This window comes from Cydia pomonella, chromosome 28 (assembly GCF_033807575.1).
Source record: "Cydia pomonella isolate Wapato2018A chromosome 28, ilCydPomo1, whole genome shotgun sequence".
Classification (NCBI taxonomy): Eukaryota; Metazoa; Arthropoda; class Insecta; order Lepidoptera; family Tortricidae; genus Cydia; species Cydia pomonella.
The window spans coordinates 1,422,493-1,449,804 of record NC_084730.1 but is presented as its reverse complement, the minus strand read 5'-3'; the positions used below and the strand labels follow the sequence as shown (position 1 = coordinate 1,449,804).

The following is a 27,312-nucleotide window of genomic DNA, read 5'->3' as shown; positions in this document are numbered from 1 at the left end:
ACATGAAAGATGCCACTGCCACTTTTAACTTATATATACTTATAATATTGCAGTTTTTACTTAGGTACAGGCAAGGTATTAAATATCGACACAGACAAAGTGCCAAAAATATGTATACACGACCTTATTGCCCATACATTAAATTAGTGTGTACATATTTTTGGCGCTGTTTTCGTATCGATATTTAATACCATGACTGTGGTATTCTTTCGCTAATAATTTTCTACTATTTTGGAATAAAAAAGAAAATATTATACCCTGTGTTTTTTTAAGCTCCGTTAACTTTGGGATGGCTAAGTACATTTAAGGAAACTGAATGGCATAGACCTTTTTTATTGTAAAAAGTAGTAAATAACGTTATTGTGATACGAACATAATATTTAAATCCACCAAACAATTGAAAATAATGACATATCAATGACATATCGAATATCGATCGTCCGAGATAGTACTTGTGTTTAGTAGCAAATGTATAAACTCGTACTTAACACTAATCAATATGTAAACAGACTAAGGCAAGTGTACAAGATCGTAGGGGCCTTATAAGATAAAAATAATTCTTGATTATCTCCGAAATGGAGTTAATTAGAATACCGGTGTCTTTGAGAAAGTTACTTAATTTAAGCTCAAGGATGCACCCTTGAAATTAATGAAATAAAAAACACGGTGTGTACAGGCCCCTCTTTCCCACTGGGCACTCTGGGCACGTGCCCTGGGCCCCCAACCTCTAAGGGGCCTCGAAAGAATTTAAACGCCGTTTTTTTTACAGTCCAACGGGGTTTTTAATAGCGCCCCCTATTCCTGAGTGCCCAAGGCTCCCGTGTGCATAAAGACGGCCTTGGGTGTATTGTATACGCAGTTTTATTCTGTGCTATCTTGCAAAAAAATGTATATATTCCCTGTCACTCTTAGCAGAGACAACTATATGTCCTAACCTACGATGCTGTTATACAGTTTAGTGAAATTTTTGTTACTATTGATGTATGTGTTTCTTATATAACAAAAAAAGGTCATAAGCGCCATAAACAACCTCTGTTGATGTCAAAAGATTAGAAGATTAAAAAAAACATGGTAACTCCCAGACAATCTGAAAAATAGCCTGCTCATAAAAAATGCAAAAAAATTTTTCGCACCCGTATAGGTAAAGCCCGACGAGAAATATATGATCATTGTCAAGAGGGCGCTGTTATTTTCATGTATAGGGTGACAGTTCTGTTTAGTATGAGCAATTCAGTTCCAATAAAATTCCGCAATATGGCGCGTGATCATATATTACTGCTCATGCTTTATACAGAACGTTTATTTAGTCATCTGCAATAATTTACGGGCTGAATATATAGGTCATATTGAGCAACTTTTAGTATGGGACCAATCCATGCATCGCGAAAAAAAATTACTTTTCCATAGAAATCGTCAAATGTCAGACAGCCAAATTGTATGAAACAGCCAATATTTTTTTTCGCGATTTCGGGGTTGGTCCCATAGTAAAAGTAAAAGTTATTCACCCCGTAAATTATTGCACGTAACTAAATAAACAAGCTGTATGAAATATGCTGGCTCGGTCACCTACTCAGAATGGGGGATCGCGTAGTCAAGGAAGCGAACTTGGGGCGACCAACCGGCCGTCGACCGATCGGGCGCCCCAGGTACCGCTGGTGTGATGTCGTGGAGGCGGACCTGCGTCGGCTGAATGCCAATTCATGGCAGGAAACCGCGCTGGATCGGGACAGGTGGCGTTCTCTCGTTTCGGAGGCCAAGATTCTTTTTGGATCGCTGAGCCAAAGCAGTTAGTTATGAAATATGAAGTCAACTCACCATGATTGAGTTTACCCTGCTGCGATATAAGCATGTTCAGGGGCACGTCCCCCCTCCCCGGGGGCAGGCCCAGCAGCCGCCGCGCCGTCTGCCCCAAAGCCAGAAACTGTTTGTGCCCCATTTTGGGTTCCGAAGTTAGTCACTGTGTTCTGTATTGTCTACATCCGGGCCAACTGGAACAAAATAAAATATGTTCAAAAATGTGTATATTATAAGTTGAAGCAGGAACAAGACCCAAGGCATCCTCTCCACGGTCACAAGCTACCACCATCTCGTCTAAAGAGCCGTAGGAGCTTTATGCGGTATACTGCAGCTATCCAGATCCCGCCGTCCCAAATCCGACTTGCCCAATGGGAGAGTACCCGCGCCCCTCCTGACGACTACGTTCGCCCCGCTGAAACGCTCCCGGCTGGGCATAAGCAGCCGTGGCCGACCTGGAAAGCCTTAAACAGATTGCGTTCCCAGGTCGGTCGCAGCAAGGAGAACATGCTGAAGTGGGGCGCCCTAGGCGGCTCAGACACCCAATGCCCATGTGGGACGACTCCCCAAACAATGAAACACATGCTGTCCTGCCCAGCGTGCCCGCATGCCTGCTCTGAGCAGGACCTCCGTGATGCGACGGACAGGGCGATAAATGTCGCTACCTTTTGGTCCCGCACAGTTTGAAAGTCCGAAACCATCGACACGAGAAAAAGAAGAAGATAGTAGAGATGCAATGGATATTCAATTCAATACTTTAATGATAAAATAGAATTTTACATGTCAGGTACAGTGTGCTTATAGTTTAAGTCTTATAATTTATTGTTGCATAGTTTGCGAGGCAAGGCTGAGTTAGCGAACCCGTTTTTTTTATATACATAGTTTTACTCGCTTGATTACATTGTTAGGTTAGCACCGCATGTCTAACACCAGTTCAGATAAGTTTTTTATTGAAACATTCGTCGCACGCGGTTTGTTTTAACACCGGCGGTATTTTGTTATATACTTTATCCGGCCACTTTCCGGTATGCGGCCTATCCGGACATATTTTTACTTATCCGGATATATTTTATCTGATAGTAAAAATATGGCCGGATAGGCCTACCACTTAAACATACACATAACACTTAACACTTAAATAAATAAATAAACAAACAAACACAATATTTATGAAAAAAATGGGTAAATATAAGCAACCCCGAAGCAATCAATATTATGGTCAATTTGATTATTCAAATAATTTTAAACATTCATAGAAAACATTTAAACGACGAAAACTGTAACGTACCGCTTTTTCATACGCACTGCCGACTTTACTGCATTTTAGGTAACGCTTTCGACCGGATATTCGGCGGACCCGACGGCCGGATATTTGGTGTCCGGTATCCGGCCAAACCACTATCCCATTGTTGCATCTCTAATTACAAGTACCCAGATGTTGTGTTGACATTGAGGTTGTTTTAGAGATCGCTCTTTAGCGATAAGACCGTCTGTTGTAGATTTAAAATAGAATAATGTTTTTTTTTTTTGCAGATGGGACGGTGTAATTTAGAGTATTACGGACTAGAGATCGCTTTGAAACGATAAAGCCGGTTGTCGTTTGATAGACTAAAATAGAATAATGTTTAATTTTTTAGGGTTCCGTTACTTAAAAAGAAAAAGTTCAAAGTTCAAAGTTCAAAGTGTTTTTATTCGTGAGTATAGGTATTTCAAACTGATTACAGTGGTGGTAAATAAATATGTGTATCACTATACCCTGCCTGATGGCGTACAAAAACTTGAATAATTTCCTTACAACATGCGAAATCTACATAAATACCTAGTTATTATTAATATTGAAAGTCATGTCAAATCATAAGCATTAAAATTATACAGCAAAAATTCAGAAATAGTGTAAAAACAATTTTTAATTAAAAATGTCAAGAGTCTATGCTTAAACTGATTTAGGGGTAACATTCTAAAATGGACAGGCAATTTGTTATAAATCTTACTAGCTAAGCAGAACACACTTTTACGCATTAGGGCAGTATTTGCGGAAACAGGAAAGAGATTCTGAGGGTACCTGGAGTTTCTAGCAAATACCTCAGAGACCGTCCTGAATAGTGTTGGGTTTGTTTTAATATACATCGCAATTTCAAAAATGTAGAGGCAAGGGAACGTAAGTATGTTCAGGTCTTTGAAATGTGGCACACAGCTATCTGTGAGGTGAAGCCCCCGAATCGCTTTCACACATTTCTTCTGTGCCATAAAGACGGCTTCCCTGTTGACTGAATTACCCCAATAGATGATCCCATAGCGCAAAGTAGAGGCAACGAAACTGTGATAGGCCATCATCACAGCCTCCGTACTAACTTGCTTGGACAGTTTGTACAAAGCAAAAGCATATTTATTTAATTTTTTACAAACTATCTCAGTATGAGCTGTCCAATTTAAATGATTGTCAATATGGACTCCTAAAAAATTTGTATTGCTTACTGATTCTATAACTGTTCGTTCATAATTGCAATCAATGGGTCTCATTACTTTTCTTTGATAAAAATGCATTACTTTCGTTTTATTTAGATTTATCATTAAATTATTGTTCTTGAGCCATTCAATTATGGTATATAAAGTGTAATTAATTTCATATTCATAGTCTCTATCATCTTTGCAATCAATTACTACTGTGCTGTCGTCGGCGTAGAGTACCATTGGGTAGTTAATGTAACGAGGAAGGTCATTAATATACAGTAAGAATAAAAGCGGACCCAGCACGCTTCCCTGCGGCACTCCATACACTAAATCTCGTTTAACAGACCTGTAACAAACCTGTCTTTGTGTCTTAAGACATATTTGTGAAAGTTCAGTGTACTGCTCTCTACCACTTAAGTACGATTTCATGAGATTCAATACATTGCCCCGAATGCCATAGGCACTGAGCTTCTTGAGAAGGATTGAATGATCGACGTAGTCAAATGCCTTCGTCATGTCCATATAAATAGCACATACTTGCTCTCCTTCATCCATTTTGACCATAATGGGATGCAATAAATGAAATATGGCCATATTAATGGTTTTTTGCTTGCGAAAGCCTTTTTGCTCTGATGCAAACAGGTTATATTTTTCTAGAAAACCGTATATTGCTTCATAAATAACTTTTTCAAAGATCTTAGAGAAGACTGTGGCAAGGGCAATAGGCCTATAGTTCGCTAGGTTCTTTTTATCACCCTTTTTGTGGAGGGGCTTTACAATTGTCGGCTTAAGTTTATCAGGATAGATTCCTTGAGAAATACTAATATTTAATATATGACTTAACGGATATGCAATAATATGTGATACATGTTTAACTACTTTGGTGCAAATTTCATCGTAACCTACACTATTCGTATTCTTCAGTGTAGATATAATTTTCATTACACTATGAGCAGTCGTCGGTCTAACATATACGGACTGTGGACAATTAATATTAATGTTCTGATACTCTGTGCTCTGTGTTTGTAAAAAACAGAACCCTTATAGGATTACTTTGTTATCCATTCGTCTGTCTGTCAAGACCCTTTATTTCGGGAACGCGTTGAGGTATCGAGCTAAAATTAAACCCATATTAAATACTTAGGTTATAGGGACTGTATACCTAAGTATTTATTTAGAAGTGAAAAAATCAAACTTCTAAGTTAACGACACGGTTAAAAAAAGACACGGCTCTTTAATGAAGTACCTAGGCAGATTTTCTTTAACCTTGTTTTAGAGAAAATCTTCTTATTTATTTATTAGGAACACTATTTGGTATATGGTTACATTACCCTTAAGATATACAATGTCACTAACACAAAATTATTCAAGTTGGTCGCGAATAAATGCATTTGTTAATTATTTATCTATTTATGCAGCTAAAAACGTATCAAATATTATAGGATACTTCCCGTTGACCTAGAACTATTAAATTTGGCAAGTGTCGACCGGTCTGGCCTAGTGGATACGTGGATAATGACCCTGTCTGTGAAGCCGATGATCTCGGATTCGAGTTCAAATCCCAGTAAAGGCATTTATTTGTATATATGATGAACACAGATATTTGTTCCTGAGTCATGGGTGTTTTCCATGTATATAAGTATGTAAATATAAATAAATAAATAAATAAATATTATAGGACATTATTACACAAATTGACTAAGTCCCACAGTAAGCTCAATAAGGCTTGTGTTGTAGGTACCTAGACAACGATATATATAATATATTATAATTATAAATACTTAAATACATATAAACACCCATGACTCAGAAATAAATATCCGTGTTTATGACACAAATATATGCTCTTACCAGGATTTGAACCCGGGACCATCGGCTTCATAGGCAGGGTCACTGCCCACTAGGCCAGACCGGTCGTCAAATATATCGTATGTATTTATCTATATACGTATGTATATCGTCTCCTAGTACCCATAGTACAAACTTTGCTTAGTTTGGGGCTAGGTCGATCTGTGTATGAATCTCCATTTATTTATTTATATTTATTTAATATCGTCTTACACTACATCCGACTAATCCCAATAAGGTCTAGTTTACCCTCTGGGTTGGAAGGTCAGATGGCAGTCGCTTTCGTAAAAACTAGTGCTTACGCCAATTCTCGGAATTAGTTGTCAAGCGGACCCCAGGCTCCCATGAGCCGTGGCAAAGTGCCGGGACAACGCGAGAAAGAAGATTGCCTTACACTACAAGTAGAAAAACTCAAAAATCGAGATTTCGCTCTCGACAGTTTCCTCCTCCAAAACGCAACCAATCATTATGATATTTTGGAAACTGCAAGAGGAAGAAATAATCTATGCCGCTATTGATATTGGATTTCGGGGTTGGTCTCATAGTAAAAGCCTCAATATGACCTATACAGGGTGAAATTTTAACCACCAACCATTCTCTGCATAATTTGAGTGACTTTATAGGGACTGAACAACTTTTATTACAACATTGTATATGACCAATGACGAAATCAGGAAAAAAAAACTGTTCCATACATTCCGGGTGATGTGATGCCACTGATTTCTATGGGATGCACGATAATGGTATTCCGGACCTTTAGACGGTGTGCGCGGAGCCGAAACCAACACGTAGAGGCCCTTTTGATACTTTAATGAAATGTAAGGGGTACGGGGATGACCTGGCCCGTGTCATGGGCACGCAGAAACAGCTACAGATAGTGTACTACAGATAAATAGGTGAACATCACGGTTAACACATATTAGTATTATCATTATGTTCGTCAGACGTCTAAAATCACGTTTCTCACATTAGATCATTTCTATCACTTAGATACATACATTTTTATCTCGTATTGTGTAATGTTTGTGAGAATCATTAGAAACTGGTATCAAATACTGTTTGCACTTTTTTATTTCATAAAATGTATAAATTATACACATGTACAGTGTTTAGCGACAGATTTCCGATTTCAAAATTTGGTTTGCCAAACTGAAACTTAAAACAAAACGTCCAAAACTATTTATTTTTATGAAAAGCATTCAGTAGAAACCATTTTTTAAGTTTTATTTGTGACCTTGACAATTCAATGGGCTTAAAAATAAATTAAAATATGGTTAATGTAACAAAGACAATAGGGATGATGACACAAGTTGAATTATGACAAAATGTAGTAAAATAGATAGCAAATGATCAATTTATCACAATAATGTGGATATTAAAATAATATATGAAAATCATAAAAAATACAGGACGTGAAAGTTTCAAATTTAAGGTTTTTTTAACTTCCAGAAAGGAATAAAGTAAGGGTACCATTCTATTCCTTACATTTTATCCAAAAAAATATTGAATGGCAAGTTGGCAACGCATAAACGCAATATTTCATCGATAAATGGCAATCTTCTTGTTTTTCATACTTCAACATGGGCTCTCAGTGACCGTGACTAAAGAAAAAATGTGCCCCTTAGTTTGACATCCAAAATAGATGGCGTTGTACTGCGCCTTATGTTTTGTGGTCACTGAATTGTCAAACGTCAACTATTGACAATCAGAGTTACCGCAAATTGTTTTTTTTTAAATGCTACGTCGGTGGCAAACAAGCATACGGTCCGCCTGATGGTAAGCAGTCTCCGTAGCCTCTGTACCCCTACAACTTACAAGCTCTGGCAACCTTACTCACCGGCAGGAACACAACACTATGAGTAGGGTCTAGTGTTATTTGGCTGCGGTTTTCTGTAAGGTGGAGGTACTACCCCAGTTGGGCTCTCCTCTACATCTGGAATGAGATCCGCTGCGCTGTGCCCTACCACATAAAGCGAGATGACATTCACAATGCCCATACCTCTCTTTTGGACGTAGTTTAAGGACGTACCCGGGTCCAAAAAGTTGTTCAGTATGACCTATAAAGTCACTACGCAGAGTATGGCTGGTAGTTAAACTTCCATCCTGACATATACAGGTTTTTAAAAAATGTACTCTTCCATAGAAAGTATAGGTCAGCCAGCCAAAATGTATGAAACAGCCAAAAAAAAATTCTCGTTTTCGGGGTTGGTCCCATAGTAAAAGTTGCTCAGTATGACCTATATATTCACCCCATAAATTATTGCATGTGACTAAATAAACACTCTACCTATATTTACATAAACGTAATATATATATAGAGTCCAAGTAATATATATTTATGTATATAGAGTCCAAGTAAGATTGGGTAAGATTCTACGCATCTTACTCAAACAATGCATCTTTGCCGTGACGTCACGATCACTTATCACGAGATGGCGTGGTAAAAACTCGAAGATGCGATAGGTAACCATAAAGTCACGGGCACTGGCACAAATCGATTACATAACGTTACGCAAACACGCACAATTGACAGACAAACATGCTAAGAGCTTGTTCTGTGTGACTTATTGTGTACACTTTTTTATGCGAGCTGAGATGTTTGCTGTTGGCAACGGCCGTTGGGAACAAAGGGTTCTTTGTTTCGAACTAGATGGCGTTGTCACAAGTGTGGGTACCACCAGTTCGTACTTGCATATAAGTGCGAGCGAGATGTATGGAAAGTAAATTACGTTCTCGATAGCGTATATATTATGGCAGTTTTGAAACTGTCAATGAATTAAGGTACGGGTACAGAGATAGTTTATAAAAAGTATTTAAATATAAAATAAAAATACTTTTTTGATATACTATTTCAAATGCAAAATACAAAATATTTTCAAATTCGTATATAAAATACTACCTAAACACAAAATAGATATTTATAAATACTTTTTTAAAATACAAATACATTGCGTTAAAAGTTACTCCCGAATAGTGAATACCTAGTCTGAATTGAAAAGTATTACTCGGAATATAGATGGCTTTCTTTATTCTTTAAAATCAGTGTGTAAATTAGTGTTGTTTCATGTTAACCGGTTGAATAAACTTTTAAGTGATGGTTTTTTGGGTTATATAAAAATATGGCTAATGTAACAAAGACAATACTTAGGGATGATGACACATGTAGCATTTTATGACAACATCTTGTAAAATAGATAACTAACTAAATAACTAACTGCTTTGGCTCAGCGATCCAAAAAGAGTCTTGGCCTCCGAAACGAGAGAACGCCACCTGTCCCGATCCAGCGCGGTTTCCTGCCTTGAATTGGCATTCAGCCGACGCAGGTCCGCCTCCACGACATCACACCGGCGGTACCTGGGGCGCCCGATCGGTCGACGGCCTGTTGGTCGCCCCAAGTACGCTTCCTTGACTACGCGATCCTCCCCCATTCTGAGTAGGTGACCGAGCCCACGAAGTCTGTGGGATTTAGTTACGCCGATGATATTGGGCTCAGCCACCAACTCTTCGAAAAATAGATAGCAATAAAAATAAAACCTATGCCTATGAAGCTGATGGTCCTGGGTTCAAATCCTGGTAAGAGCATATATATGTCTGATGAACACGGATATTTGTTTCTGAGTCTGTGTTTTTTATGTAACTAAGTATTTATAATTATATATTATATACAGTGTGTCCCTAGCCATTGGACAAAGCCGAAATGTACATATACATTAGGGTATTTAGAACTAATGTACAAAGTATCATAACAACCGGTGTAGCGGTTTGGAAGAAATTAACAAATTACCATTTTTTACTTTGGAGCAGCCTGTATGTGTTAATAGCTCTTAGGATAATATCCTCAAAGAATAGTATGGAACCTTCTTCGACCTTTTTGATTAGCTTTTTTATTTATGAGACTAATAAGCTTCTGACTTTTGAAAAATGTCATCATTTCGAACAAATTGTCAAAAACACTGCCAAAGATTAACACAGTGTGTTTCTTTTAGTTGTCAATTATTGCAAATAACTTTTGTCTTTTTATCTTTTGTTCTAATTCAAAAAATATTAACCTCAGAGCATTCCTGGGAAGTAACCCTACGTGGGATTTCAGGGTTTGTCCAATGGCTAAGGTCACCCTGTATATCGTTGTCCAGGTACCTACAACACAAGCCTTATTGAGCTTACTGTGGGACTTAGTAAATTTGTGTAATAATGTCCTATAATTTATTTATTTTTTATTTATTTAATTAGTATTGTTTAAGTGATGGTTTTTAAAAGCATTAATTTAATTTAAATGTGTTTACAAGTATTTCAAATAAGTACAAATGTGTACCAAGTAATAAAATAACCTAAAAAGTGAAACAAGGGCATAGCTATGGTTAAAATACATCAAATTATGTAAAAATCATTTTTCATAATGACAATTACCAGAGAGGAAAATGGGGACTACGTTTGTCTATCGTCTTAAGTATATAAAAAACATAAAAAATACATACATAAGATTTTTCTATAAACTTTCAGGGTATATAAGTAATTTATTTAGGTATTGAAAGAAAACTCCGCTTACCACATATGTGTCATATATATTAGCTTCCTATTCAAATATTTACCAACATATGTTATGTTAATGTCCAATAAATATTATTAATGTACATTGCACGTGACATTCATGGTGAATTGTTCACAATGACATCACAATGATGCATCATCAACATACCTCGATCAGACGGGGGCAGAAATGGAAATAGGGGCTTAAGTGGTTGATCTACATAAATATAAATCAAATCTATAGTCTGTATCTTTAGGTATTTAAAAAAAGGTAAACAAACAATTTGTACATTTTCGGGTAGTTTTAATATTTATTGGTTAACCAACCAAATACAAAACCGCCTGGATCTGTCACTGAACGACCTGACTTTAACCCTACATTATTTGATCATGTAATGTTTTCATCTACCCTCAGCTGCCTTAAGGAGCCATTTGAGGGTAGATTTTGTTTACCTTTTTTTAAATACCTAAAGATACAGACTATAATATGGAGTAACATAGGTGAACGTGCCAGTCTAATTGAGCTATTATTTTTAAATATGCCAATGGCATTGACCCCTAAAACTTACAATCTAATCTCGCACTAAATTTGAATTTCAACATAATCTCCACTTATAAGCTATACACAATACATAGCTACTTAATTTTAATGATAATAATTAATACGAGTAACTAGTGTCCGGATTTATTGCCGAAACCGAAGGTTCGGTTTTGCGAAATCAACCTTCGGCCGAAACATTTTTTTAAGCCGAAACCTTGGTCAGACACTACTGTATACAGTTACGGCGCGGTCGGAAGGACCGGCATTTTTTTGACCGAAGCGGAACTTTCGATCGAAATATCATTTTTATACCGAAACAGAAACTTCCTTCGGACACTACTAATAACTTATCTTGAAAGCTTATTTGGACTTTGAATCTTCATTTCCATTTGATATTACAAATACAAATACAAAATTTATTTCGTTTATAGCTTTCATTTGATACCCATATTGCTATGCTTAATATTTTAATATATTTAGTGGCCCTAATGTCATTATAGTGCCTATTGGGATGGAAACATAAGTCTATCACTTATCTGTGGTGATTAGCAGTGATCGGAACTATGGGAGTAAACCTTTAACAAAACATATCAAGCGGACGTAAAAAGAGTGCTTATAGCCTTAAAAATATTCTAATATCTATGTATGTAAATATTTTTATGGCTGTAAGTACTATACTATTCCTATACCTATGGACATGAATATTTTTAGGGCTGTATGCACTATTTTATGTCCGCTTAACAAGTTTTGTTAAAGTTTTACTCCCATAGTTCCGATCACTGGTGATTAGTAAAGAAATAAACTTACGGATTGACTGTTTTAACATTTAAAATTTGATTATATGAAAGTTTTTTCTCGCAAGTTTTTTTTTTATGGTAGAGGAGGCAAACGAGCAGACGGATCACCTGATGGTAAGCGATTACCGCCGCCCGTGGACACCTGCAACACCAGAGGGGTTGTAAGTGCGTTGCCGGACTTTAAGATGGGCGTGTGTTAAAAATCGTCGTATGAAACACGTGTGCATTGGTCATTACACACATCGACTTTCTTATTTCGCGCTCGCTTTCAACTCGCGCTCACAGTATAGCCTCACCTGTACCAACGAACACTCGTATCGCAATGTACTATTATAGTATAGTTAATAATAATGCTTTTTGAGTCTTATTATAGTTTCACGCAAGTCCATAATCACAACTGTTCTCTTGTTACAAGAAGTATGTATTTGTGCTGTTTTAGAACGTACCATCAACTCGGTCAAGGCAATATGGTCATCGAGGAACGTTCGCGTGAAAGCCAATGTTGACTAATATTTTTGCACATTTCAAGTGTCAATGACGGTCTATGATAGTCATATGTTGATAAACCTTGCGCCGTACCACGAGTAGAGACTTGACGTTTACGGTAGCGGCTGCGTAAAATCGATCGCAATCCATTACGCTCACACTGGATTGGTGCGATGAGGAAATGCGATCGAGTTCACGCAGTCGCTAGCGAAAAATCTTAGATTAGGGTTTTTTATAATATGAATATAAAAGTAAAATATAAAAACACTTACAAAACAATACAAAATACATATAAACACATTATAAAAAACCTAACTTAGGGTGCCGCCAGCAGCGGGGCAGGGCCCAAGCTGCCGGTGGTCAGGGCCGCAGAGAGAGGAGCCGGCGGACTATCCGCGCCGTGTCCAAGATCACCGCCTTCTGCATCTGACCCTTGATCCAACCACCTAGCGAGAGTCTCTCAAGGTGTTGGTCGAGACTCTTCGCTATGAGACCATTCGTTGAAACGACTATCGGGACAATGATCGTCGAATCAACATCCCACATGGCGGTTATCTCGTGAGCCAAGTCTAGGTACTTACTGGACTTGTCCTTCTCGGCTTTATTATAATTATTATTATTTATAAATGCACAGGCAGCTTATAGCTGCACATCAATGTCCTGCACTTGTGTTTTGTCCATTTATAAGATGTTTGTCGAGTCTGTTTTTAGAAGAGTTCACTGAGGGTGCACTGATTACGGATTCGGGCAAACTGTTCCACACTTTCACTACGCGGTTAGACGGGAAGTGTCGTCTCGGGTTGCTACTACTCTGCGTATATACTCGTGGTTAGTTAGTTAGTGCTGCTGGGCATTTTCCGGAAGTCAACAACCATTGTAATAGGCATTTTGCGTGAAACGAGGTAGCGCTACTCTAACCACCCCACGAAGCCTAGCAATGTCTTCAGGTAGCTAACTGCCTCCTTTAGTGTGCACGGAGTCCCTCGGTATTTGCTCCTGTAGGTATACTACCTGTTTGCAGTCTAGGAGAATGTGTTTTGTTGTTTCCTCTTCTTCCATGCACGCTTTGCACATGGGGCTGTCTGTTTAGTGAGTTCAACTCGTGGTACCGCTACTCGTTCTTAATTGATATCGCATTCGATCTGACACATCAACGTTACGCCTCTCATTCGTATTCATAAACATATCAATCATTTTTTCACACGTTTGCATCGATAGCTTTTTGTTCATTATTCATTAGTCAAAATGAGTATTGAATTATTTGTAATATTGATTTTAAGGATGATAACTATAATTGCTGGAAAATAGAATGAGCAAATTTAATACGGGCGATAAATTAAACCAGAAAGAAGTAGATTTTATCCGTGTTATCATTCGACGACCGGTTTGGCCTAGTGGGTAGTGACCCTGCCTACGAAGCTGATGGTCCCGGGTTCAAATCCTGGTAAGGGTATTTATTCGTGTGATGAGCATGGATATTTGTTCCTGAGTCATGGGTGTTTTCTATGTATTTAAGTATTTATAAATATTTATATATTATATATATCGTTGTCTAAGTACCCTCAACAGAAGCCTTATTGAGCTTACTGTGGGACTTAGTCAATTTGTGTAATAATGTCCTATAATATTTATTTATTTATTTATTAGGAAGTGATTTCAAGTCACACTTAATTATGATCCCGTAATTAGTTTTTGAAAATTTACCGAACAGCAATGTACAGCAAACGAGATATAACACGTCCTTCTAACAACCCAATACACAATTAGGTTGCGTTGTTTTATCACGCACAGAGTTCCTATGGCCACCTCCTGTCTCCATTATCAGATTAGCTCCATGGTACGGTCACGTCAGAAAATATCGATACAAAAAAGAGCCAAAAATATGTATACACGACTGTATGGCCCGTATATTAAGGTGGTGTATACATATTTTTGGCACATTATCCGTATCGATATTTTCAGACGTGACTGTACCTATAGTCTGTATCTTTAGGTATTTAAAAAAAGGTAAACAAAATCTACCTCCTTAAGGCAGTTGAGGGTAGATGAAAACATTACATGATCAAATAATGTAGGTTTAAAGTCAGGTCGTTCAGTGACAGATCCAGGCGGTTTTGTATTTGGTTGGTTAACCAATAAATATTAAAACTACCCGAAAAAGTACAAATTGTTTGTTTATCTTTTTTTAAATACCTAAAGATACAGACTATATATAATTTTCAACTTCATCGGAAATCGGGAAGTGGGTGGAAAACTTGCAATATTTTGACCCATACAAAACTACAAACACAAATCGTGTCATTCACAAAGACGCGTGCCTTGACACGTATTGCCATGTTATTAAAGGTTAGATTTGACAAAACCGCGCGTCATCGTGAACGACACGAACTATACATACATTGCAAGTTAAATTAAAACTTGTAAAATAAAAATGGTCCCAAGTTTTTTATTTCCCTTCACCATTTTTCATAGACATTGTATGATGGTAACGAAATGGAAACAACGAATATTGTATGGAACTGGAACACTTTTGGAACGAAGTTCCTTTTTGATTATTTTTATACCACGTCGATGGCAAGCAGGCATACAGCCAGCCTGATGGTAAGCAGTCTCCGTAGCCTATATACGCCATTTGTTTTAAGTACTGTTAATCGGAAAAATTGCGACGTGTGACATCACTAGCGATTGTATCAATCCGTAGCGATTGACGGCGGGAAATGACAAATGACGTCGGTTGCAGAAAAAGCTGGATCTTGTAAAAATATACGGTTACTACGGTTACAGCGCGGCTTACGTGGGCGATGACTCGCGAATGCGACGCGACGCGGCGGCCCAAGGGCATTCGGAGATCGCCCACGTAGGACACTTCCATAGGTATCAAAGGATTAAATTCACCCGCGCCGCGCCGCTTCGCGTTCGCGGGTTATTCGCTCAGGTAAGACACTGCCTTAGTGTTTGACGACCGGTCTGGCGTAGTAGGTAGTGACCCTGCCTATGAAGCAGAAGGTCCCGGGTTCGAATCCCAGTAAGGGCATTTATTTGTGTGATGAACACAGATATTTGTTCTTGAGTCATGGGTGTTTTCTATGTATATAAGTATGTATTTATCTATATACGTATGTATATCGTCGCTTAGTACCCATAGTACAAGCTTTGCCTAGTTTGGGGCTAGGTCGATCTGTGTATAATTGTCCCCAAATTTTTATTTACCCCACTTACAACTATTTTTACAGGATACTAAACCTAATACAACAGTGTAACTATTCTAACAATCTTGTTTATTCCTTAATATCTTAAATAAATAATAAATAAATATTATAGAACATTATTACACGAATTGACTAAGTCCCACAGTAAGCTCAATAGGCTTGTGTTGAGGGTACCTAGACAACGATATATATAATATATAAATATTTATAAATACTTAAATACATAGAAAACACCCATGACTCAGGAACAAATATCCATGCTCATCACACGAATAAATGCCCTTACCAGGATTTGAACCCGGGACCATCAGCTTCGTAGGCAGGGTCACTACCCACTAGGCCAAACCGGTCGTCTAAATCGATCTTAATAGTGCTAAAAACGAAGATTTTTTTAAAGCCTAAAAACAGTATATATAATTGAAACTTAATATATTAAGAAGCCCATTGAATACCATACATATATCATTATTATAATTACGAAAATATTATCAAAAATATCAAAATTGACCATGAAAGGCGTTATGCAGAGTGGATGTTTCGACAGAGCCCTTGGTTACTTGTTGCACAATGACGTTTTAATTGCTTTTGGATTGCGTTATGCAGGAAAAATTAAGTAAAACGCTATTAATGACATCTAATCTTTCTTGTTAAGGTTAATAACCCTAAGGCCCCTGTGTGTGCGTACAATAATATAGAGATGAAATGGGGGAGGGGGGAGATGACCGAACGAGATGCTCTTATGGAACTTTCAGTAGGTGTAGCAGAGAAAGCGCTATTGTTTGTCCTTGTTATAGTCTCACTTGCCCTTTATGCCTACTTTTAAGAAGTCCTAAAGGACGTCGACGTTGTTGCCCGCCGTTTTATGGTGGGTAACAATAAACCCAACTAAATTACGTAGGTTTGTTTTTGGTATGTTGTCAGGAATGTTAAAACGTGTTTTTAATTTAGTCGCATTTAATATATACAATCCTACCAGCGGAAAATAAACAGGATGCAATTATGCGAAACAGAACATGTAAATATAAAAATAAGTTTTTGGCAAAAAAATTGTAGGTATTTGGTATGTACAAGCTTTCATCGCCGACTGTACTTTTCTTTCCGCAGGCAACTAATACCCATCAAGGCAATTGTAATAACCTCAAACACAATTAGTTTGCGTTGTTTTATCACAGAGTTCCCATAGCCACCTCCTGTCTCCATCATCAGATCAGCTCCATGTCATTATAGTATTGCATCGTCATTTGATTAACATGTGTATGCAAATTTTCAGCTCAATCGGAAATCGGGAAGTGGGTCAAATTTAGCTTCCAAGATTTGACCCACACTAACAAACTAACTTACCAAACAGGGTAAGTTAAATAAAAGCTGGAAAAAAGTTTTTGGCAAAAATTTCATTTTTGGTACAAGCTTTTATTGCTGACTGTATACTTTTTTTCCACAGGCAACTAATACTCATCGAGACAATTCCAAAAACCCCAAACACAATTAGGTTGCGTTGTTTTATCACAGAGTTCCTATGGCTACCTCCTGTCTCCATCATCAGATCAGCTTGATGGTACCATAATATTGCATTGTCACTCGACTTACATATGTATGCAAATTTTCAGCTTCATCGGAAACCGGGAAGTGGGTCTAATTTAACTTGCAAGATTTGTCCCATACATACTAACAGGGCAAGTTAAATAAAAGCTTGTAAAATAGCCCAGTTACGCCACGATGCGTCGTATAATTACTGCAAAATTATAGTTAGTAATAGCATAAGCCCGGACTTGGACCCAGGTAACGTCCTTAAACTACGTCCAAAAGAGAGGTATGGGCACAGTAAATGTCATCTCGCATTGTTTGGTAGGGCACAGCACAGCGGATGTCATTCCAGATCTAGATCTAGAGCAGAGCCCAACTGGGGAACCACTTACAGAAAACCACAGCCAAATAACACTAGACGTGAGTAAGATTGCCAAAACTCAACGAGGGTGCGGAGTGTTAGGGTCGGTAACGCGCATGTAACTCCTATGGATTTGCAGGCGTACAGAGGCTACGGAGACTGCTGACCATCAGGCGGGCCGTATGCTTGTTTGCCACCGACGTAGTATTAAAAAAAGCGCTGTCCGTTCTAAGGTCCCTTTTTATACATCACGACACAATTGTCTATGCCTGGTTACTTTTAAGAGTGAGCAGAAGTGCCGTTAAGTTTTGTCGTTATGACGTCTTTGGCCGATTTCGCTTGACGTGACCGTTCAGATGCACAGATATAATGATGGGTTTTATTTTGCTAGCCGACAGATTTTTAGGGTTCCGTACATAGAGTTAAGATTCACAGAGAGAATTTAACTTAATACAAACTGTGACAACTGCAATGGCGGACGGTCGAAAGGGTGCGTGTAGGCGAGTGATACCATGTAACTATAGTAAAACGAGCATAAAACTGTTAAAACGTGTATTTAATTTAGTCGCATTGTGTATGTTCTATCCGTCACGGGTGCACGCGTATAGCACAGTATACGATACTAATACCATCTCTGTTATCAACGCTCATGTATTGTCAACATTGAACTATTTACTACGTATAGAACCGGCACAGAGAACTAGTATTTTGCGCCATGAGTTGTTGTTTTGACAACAAACCATAGAAGCGGAGCGAGAATCTCGCGACCTAAACGCGTAAGCGCCATGCATTTTGCGCCATGAGTTGTTATTTGACAACAAACCATAGAAGCGGAGCGTGAATCTCGCGACCTAAACGCGTAAGCGCCATGCATTTTGCGCCATGAGTTGTTATTTTACAACAAACGATAGAAGCGGAGCGTGAATCTCGCGACCTAAACGCGTAAACGCCATACATTTTATGCCATGAGTTGTTATTTGACAACAAACCATAGATGCGGAGCGTGAATCTCGCAACCTAAACGCGTAAGCGCCATACATTTTGCGCCATGAGTTGTTATTAGGTAAACAACAAACCATAGAAGCGGAGCGTGAATCTCGCGTAAACCATGAATTTTACAACGTTTTGGTCGCGTGGTGCAGGTTGCAATTGCGACAATTTGATTGTTTAGTATGGCTTTTCAATAGTAATAATACATCAATATGGTAAATATCAAATGAAATGTGTGTACAATCGGGGACATTCGCGGGTGAACCAGTTAAGAATTTTTTTTGCGTCGATCTTTACGACCGAGCTAAACTCCGCCTCACATAGAGACAATCAATTACGATGCATTTTGAATTTTATCTTAATAATGAAAAGGGTAAAAGCAGCTAATGAGACAAACAATAGGTAGTAAGACAGTTTATTAGTTGTTGTTTAGGCTAAACTTCGCCTGGGCATGGGCGTTACGCAATTAGATCGCATACGTAACGAACACATCCGTGGCAGCCTCGGAATCCGTGACGTAGCGGATAAGCTGCAGGAAATTCGCCTCTGATGATATGGCCATATAAGCCGCAGACCAGTAGACTACGTCGGATATAGATGCCTGAACCTCACTGTCCAAGGCCCTAGATCACGCGGCCGCGCTAGGCCTATGAAGCGCTGGCTGGACGTCGTGACAGCGGACATGGGAGAGAACTATCTCACACCTGAGGATGCCGAAGACTGGGCAAAGTGGAGAAGATTAAGTATGAAAGCGGACCCTGGCGCTAGGCCGGGTATACTAGGTTGAAGAAGACTATGGGTCATCACTTTTGTGTTATCGCAAGACATTTTAAAAACTTTCGCCCTTATGGTCCACGGCTAATGTCCCCGATAGTACAACAATAAACAAAATGGCCGACCTATACCAACTAGGCCGGAAAAAGTGGGCGTTAATTAAGTTTTTTTTTTTGTTTTTTTTTTGTATGACGATATTTTGATATTTATAATATAAATAAATAAAATAAATAAATAAATATTATAGGACATTATTACACAAATCGCCTAAGTCCCACAGTAAGCTCAATAAGGCTTGTGTTGAGGGTACTTAGACAACGATATATATAATATATATAAATATTTTATAAATACTTAAATACATAAAAAACACCCATGACTCAGGAACAAATATCCATGCTCATCACACGAATAAATGCCCTTACCAGGATTTGAACCCGGGACCATCGGCTTCATAGGCAGGGTCACTACCCACGAGGCCAGACCGGTCGTCATCAATATACACACACACACAACATCAATAAATTTCTCTTATAATTAATTATATTTAATACTGTCTTACTATTCATATTCATAAGTGCTTGTGGCTAGGCCTACATGAATAAAGTATATTTGAACTTATTTATTTTGAAATACCACAACATTGCTTAGAATCTTATTAGCTTAGATCATTAGCTAAATACTCTCGGTCACTATTATTAAGGTCACTAACGGTCCATCTCAAAAAAGAAAGTGTTACCAGAAATAGCTTTGACATTGACACAACGCATTACTCAGAGATTTTTGATGCAAGAATGGATGCTTAATCAAATTGTTTATTTTGTCTGTCAAGATTACAGATGTGACCTTCAGTAGCCATACCACGAGATACTGACACTCACAGTGTCAACACTGACATATACGCTAACGTCTACTTAATTTACGTTTTATACATCTCGCTCGTTTTTTAGGGTTTCGTAATATTCACCTAGAAACCCTTATAGTTTCGCCATGTCCGTCTGTCTGTGCGTCCGCGGCTTTGCTCCGTGATCGTTAGTACTAGAAAGCTGCAATTTGGCATGGATACATAAATAATGCATGGCGAAAGAACAATAAAATAAAAACAAAAAGATAATGTACTACCGAAACAATTTTTTTACCGTCGTGTCGTTGGATACGTCTTTTAAAACGAGTAAGGGTCTCCAAAAATTATTTAATAAAGATATTATTTTTTGATAAAGATAATAGTTTCGGAAATAGTCGCTCCGAAAGAGAAAAACCTATAATTTTTAAACCATAAGTCCAAAAAATATGAAAAAATCGCGAAACAAAAGCTTTTTCAATTAAAGCTATAGCGAATATGAACGGTCCGGCCATTTTTGAGTTATTGAAAAAAAATTGTAAAAAAAACGTACAACAATACAAAACGCTTGACGCGCATAATACTTACTAATTAATAGCCCCCATTTGGCCTGTTCTGTGACAGAATCGTAACTACCCTAAGGGGCTAAGGCCCGACATGCTCTTGGCCGATTGTTTCGTTTTTCCTGTAACTTATATTTCCATAAACAATATTAAAGTGAAAGTGTAAGCATCTGTCATTGGAAATGTCACAACTGTTGCCGCAAAAACTAGTCCCGCTGTTATATAACGAGACGCTGACACAGAGACACACAAACCGATTTCCTGAATGCAACCGAGTGTGAGCTGAGATGTAGGACGACCGGTTTGGCCTAGTGGGTAGTGACTCTGCCTACGAAGCTGATGGTCCCGGGTTCAAATCCTGGTAAGGACATTTATTCGTGTGATGAGCATTGATATTTGTTCCTGAGTCATGGGTGTTTTCTATGTATTTAAGTATTTATACATATTTATATATTATATATATCGTTGTCTAAGTACCCTCAATACAAGCCTTATTGAGCTTACTGTGGGACTTAGTCAATTTGTGTAATAATGTCCTATAATATTAAGAATATTATTATTAAGGACGTAGTAGATATACGGCAACTTTAATATACGTCAGAAAATTCCGCTAATCTATACTTGGTCAAGCAAATCTTGTCAGTAGCAAAAGGCGGCAAATTTGAAACATCGCTGGTTAGCAACACAGTTTTCGAATAATTCCAAAATCGCGTGTCATCTGTGGAATGTGGATAGTGAATGACAGCCATCATGTTTGTTTACATTCTGAATCACCATTAAGGTAGAAGTACTAGTGCTCGACGCTGCACTAGTACTCGACATGGGCACTTTATGTCAAAGTAACAAGGATTAAGTTCGAATACAGAAAAATCTTCGTTGTTCAAATTTAACCTATATTTCTATGACATAAAGTGCCCATGTCGGTGACCAGTGCAGCGTCGAGCACTAGTACTTCTACCTTAATGGTGATAGCAGAAATTTATCTTGAAATAGCAACGATTCAGAATGTAAACAAACATGATGGCTGTCATTCACTATCCACATTCCACAGATGTACTTTTACCTTAAATACCAATATATAAAATAAGCTTTTGCATGAACTTAAGCAAAGTCAAGGTGCCTACAATATACAATCACGCTCGTTGATCGTAAATATTTGTAAAATTTTAGGTTATGAAAATTATATGTTTTGGTTCGATGTACATTGCTGCTTTTCTTAGCGCAATATTGGCAATAGTGCTTTTTTAATGTTGCCCTACTTCACTTTGCTGTACATAGCTACTGACATACTTTGCTTGACAGACTATAGTTTTAAAGCATAAGAACGAAGGTAAGCGATTTTGACGTGTCTTTTTTTACAAGCTTTTATTTACTTTCACCTGACCGTTGTCTGTTTGTAATCAAATCTTGCAAGTAAAATTTGATCCACTTCCCGGTTTCCGATTGAGCTGAAAATTTGCATACATATGTAAGTCGGGTGAAAATGCAATATTATGGTACCATCGAGCTGATCTGATGATGGAGACCAGAGGTGGACATAGGAACTCTGTGATAAAACAACGCAACCTAATTGTGTTTGGGGTTTTTAGAATTTGCTCGATGAGTATTAGTTGCCTGTGGAAAAAAGTACAGTCAGCGATAAAGGCTTGTACCAAAAATTAAATTTTTGCCAAAAACTTATTGAAAAACACCTTTGAAAAATAAGTACGGCAAATATTTAAAAATTATAAATCAGATTGGATCATTTACATTTTTTTTGCATTCATAAGTAATAGTTACTGATTTTTTAAAAGCGTTTTTTCATTAAAAAGACATGTTAAGATTGTTTATCTTTTTTCTAATGTTAAAAAAACAAACTAGGTATAAAATTTGGAGTATTTTTGATATTTCACCGACACCTGTAAAATTTCTACCGCTTTACGCTTTAAAAGTTGAATGTCCAATTCGTCCTTTGGTTTATATGTATTTAATGAAAGCTACTGCAATTGGTTTCAATATTATTAACCAATTAAAACTGTGGTTTTTTGCTCCAGTCATGGGCTGTATGACGCCATTCATTTTAATACTAACAAATATCAATGAAAAATTAAACTTAAGCAGCTCTTTGGCTCTTGTTTATGGTAAAATGTTGCCAGCGATTAAAAACTAAATAAATACTTAAAAACACTAAATACTTGTTTTACAGGATTTGTCTATATAATCCCATTACTGGTGCCTGTTCCATTATAGGTGTGTTTACTATATTTAAATGGATATGTACATTAAATCAGAAGATAGGTATTTCTTATAGAGGTAAGCATAAGCGTACATTTCAAAATAAAATTATAATCCATTAAATCATTATAACAAGGTGATACGAGTTGCGTTTCTTATTCGTATAATTTACATAATAAATACATAACTTAATTAAGGTCACTTAATGTTATGAAAAATATTTGACCTAAGCGTCAGCGAAGGTGTCTGTTTTGCCTCGGGCAAATTCCTTTCGTACCTATGTCCGGATATTCTCGTCTACAGGTCGCAATTCTCAACAGATTCTTGTGAAGTTTCGTGAACAGATTCAGTTGTTATACTCGTATGTTAACGGCACCAGTCATGGGACATTTAAGAGAAATTTTAGAGTATTTTGATATTTTCTCGACACCTGTAAAATTTCTACCACTTTATGCGTTAAAAGTTGAAAGTTCTATTCGTTATTTATGTTTTGAATGTATTTAATGAAAGATACTGCAAGTGGTTTCAATATTATTACCAAATAAAAACTATGTTTTTTTGCTCCAGTTATGGGATGTATTGCGCCATTAATTTTAAAATAAAGAAAAATCAATGAAACATCAAACTTAAGCAGCTCTATGGTTCTTGTTTATGGTAAAATGTTGCCTGTGTTTAAAAACAGATGATAAATACTTATTTTACATGATTTATCTTTACCATTCCATTACTGGTGCCTGTTCCATTATAGGGGTGTTTATTATATTTAATGTTTTGTAGGTTCGTTTTTTGGAAAATGTTCAAAATGGTAGAACTAGAATAACTACTTATAGATGTCTGTAATGTTAGTATATCTGACGACAGTTTCTATTCGATCATGGTTTTCCTTAAAAAGTGCGAGATTACAAAATAAATTATGGTAAATAGGGAGTATTACTGCAATGTTCTCCCGCCAGAGTGCAGCACAAGCACCTTTCATAAACCATAGAGTAACTTATACATACTGTACCTTAAACTGTTTTTGACAAGTTTTCACAGATAATAAAATATGACATTGATGCATCAAGGCGGTTTGTTTACAAAGAGCCTACCTGGAAACGCGAAAATCGAAATTAAGTTATCTGCCTCTCCGTCTTTCGAATATGCAAGAGTGATAGAGAGGTTACGTAATGAAATTACGATTTTCTTGTTTCGCGGTAGACCCTCAGATTGTGATGGATTGTGGTAGTGGCGCCCTCTACGCAGAATTTCGCGTAATAGGGAGCGTGCATGAACTGTAGGAGGCAACACAGGAGCCGTCAGATTTTTGGCGCGAGGCGTAAATGTGATGTTTTTTGTTCCGATGTAGCCCACAAGATGGCAGAACCTACTATGCACAAGAAAACACGTGACGTGTACATGTGCATGTTTATGGTTCCAATTCAGGCCACAAGATGGCAGACCCTACAACGCGCACGGTCCCTATTCCCTATTGGTTTCTAATGAACTGTAATAAATTTTATGTTAACCTTTAAAATCAGTTATTATCGTATTAATAACTGTACTAATTAAGTTATTAGTACATAATAGTAGAAACCATTATTAGGGCCAATTAAAACTATCACATCTAACTTACATTACTACCGCTATTCTTAATTCAGGTAATTAAAGAACTATTTGCGGTTAACATTCTGAAGTTGTTAAGAGGAAAGGGGACGGCTATTTCTCTATACATACTTAGTCCCCATTTTCCTCTCAGAATATTGACATTATGGAAAATATTTCACATAATTTTTCGATTTTTTGATTATTATAAAAATTAGGAGCGAAAAACAGTTTTCATAAAAAATGCTCCTTATTCCTACAATAATTAAAAATTCGAAAAAAAATAATCGTAAGGGCATAGCTGTGGTCAATATACAACAAATTATGTCAAAATATTTTCAATAATGTTAACATCCAGCTAGGAAAATGAGGATTACGTTTGTATGAATAGGTACTAAGTTACTGAGTTCCATGCAGACGAAGTTGCGGACAAAATCTAGTACCTACTTATAGATAGATAGATAGAATACTCTTTATTGGCACACCTCAGTAAAAAGATACAAGAAAAATAAACAATTGATTAAATGTAGAGGCAGACAACAGGCGGTCTTATCGCTAAAAAGCGACCTCGAAGACTAGGGGGCCTACACACTGTTCACACCCTTGCCGACTTATCTATTATCTCAGTATTATATGTGTATATATATATGTATTTATTAATTAAAACATGTAACACACACATACCCTCATTTTATACATCTGCTGTGACCTGGGTTCCGGCAGGCTCAGTGATACACTTTACTCGAAAGAGTGAAGAGTATCACTGAGCCGTGACCCTTTTGTCCTGCTGCAACGCACACAGTATGTAGGTAGGAACTTTTATTTTATTTCATTGTTTATTAATAATTCCTATTTTGTTGTCTCAATTTTCATTTGTGCCATTTTTATTTTGTTCCTTTAATAATTTGTGTTCTTTATGATGATTTAAACTTTATATTATGTGTTTTTGCAGCTGCCAAATAAATGATTTATCTATCTATCTATCTCTTCCAGACAACCTTCTTTTTTTTGCCACTTTAGTCGTTTCTGTGCCATCAGAAAGAAAGGTGTGAACCAAAGGTGAAAGTATTTGTTTATTTCATCTCTGAGTGACCATTTTCTGTGTCAAGGGCAAGAGTATTGTAAGACAGACAATAAGTCAATAGGTAACGGTATTACAATATTATGTATAACCCTATACCCTTCTTAGGGCCGATTGTACTTAACTGTTTAGATCTGTAGGGATAGATAGATTCGACGACCGGTTTGGCGTAGTGGGTAACCCTGCCTACGAAGCTGATGGTCCCGGGTTCAAATCCTGGTAAGGGCATTTATTCGTGTGATGAGCATGGATATTTGTTCCTGAGTCATGGATGTTTTCTATGTATTTAAGTATTTATACATATTTATATATTATATATATCGTTGTTTAAAGTACCCTCAACACAAGCCTTATTGAGCTTACTGTGGGACTTAGTCAATTTGTGTAATAATGTCCTATAATATTTATTTATTTATTTATTATTTATCTGTGGTTCCCAAAGTTGACTGAGCTGCGACTCACTTAAAAAAACTGCCATTTTTCACACTTGCGAAGAAAAAACCAAATTTTAAGCGAAATTAAATACGGGGGGACATATCAAACATTCGTCCGCCATTTTGTAATTTCTTGACGGCAGTTAAATTAAACAAGTTGAATTTTAATAATAAACAAAACTATTACATTTTAAACGTCAGAATTTTGAAAGTAGAACTCATTTATGCTACTTGGTTTGTGTGAATAAGGGACACAATTAAAAAAAAGCTATAGTTTTTTTCACAATCCATTACTCCCTGCATGAAATAAGATCTTTTTCGAACAAGTGTGATGAAATATTACATTACTCGTGTCGATTTAAAACACTCCCTTTCCTATTTTTCGCACTTGTATCGTACAACGTTTTACAGTACATATGGCCCTTGAAATGTTTGACACAGTAACGTAATATGCTAATTTGCGCACTTGTGCGGTAAAGTAGCACCATATGTACTGTAAAAATAGTTTCAGGGCCCACTCATTATTCGATCACGACTTTGGAGGTAAAGTCTCTCCAAGCGTCAAAATGAAATTATATTAAACCAGCGACCCGCACGGGTTACACTAAACCTTAACAAATACACTTAAACCTTCCTCAAGAATCACTCTACTGATAGGTGAAAACCGCATCAAAATCCGTTCAGTAGTTTTTGACTTTATCGCGAACATACAGACATACAGACAGAGATTTATTTTAAAAGGTGTATAAAAAATAAAAAATAAAAGTAAAAAAGACATTTACAGTACATATGGGGCTACTTTATAGCACTAGTGCGAGAAGTAGCATATTATGTTACTGTGTCGAACATTTAAAGGGCCATATGTACTGTAAAACGTTGTACGATACATGTGCGAATAGGTAATTCGCAACTCGTGTCGATTTAAAACACTCCCTTCGGTCGTGTTTTAATTTATCGCCACTCGTTTCGAATTTCCTATTTTTCGCACTTGTATCGTAATGTACTATTATTCAAGTAGGATTTTACAATCACTATTGAGTCGTCAAAAGCACATTATAAATAAATTAATTAAAAATAAATAACAGATTACAAAATAGAAAATTCAACAATTATAATTTACTACCAATATATATACATTTCATATATGTGTATGTTTTCGTATATGTATATGGTCGTATAGTTGTCATGCGGACCCCAGGCTCCCATGAGCCGTAGCAAAATGCCCGGGACAACGCGAGGAAGAATATTTTGTGCGAGAATCTGTATAATACACACTGCTCACAGCTCACAGTTCC

At 37.2% G+C, this 27,312-nt stretch overlaps 1 protein-coding gene and 1 long non-coding RNA gene across 2 annotated transcripts in view; both read right to left on the bottom strand.

The window, feature by feature from the left end:
- Positions 1 to 27,312, bottom strand: part of LOC133532926 (uncharacterized) — a 240,197-nt gene that overhangs the window by 116,153 nt on the left and 96,732 nt on the right. The gene's annotated exons all lie outside the window — the stretch shown is intronic.
- Positions 1 to 27,312, bottom strand: part of LOC133532924 (scavenger receptor class B member 1) — a 196,570-nt gene that overhangs the window by 113,029 nt on the left and 56,229 nt on the right. The window contains exon 2 of the mRNA XM_061871791.1: positions 1,816 to 1,988. Coding sequence (XP_061727775.1) covers positions 1,816 to 1,936 — 121 coding nt within the window. The 5' untranslated portion in view covers positions 1,937 to 1,988. The remainder of the gene's footprint in view (positions 1 to 1,815; positions 1,989 to 27,312) is intronic.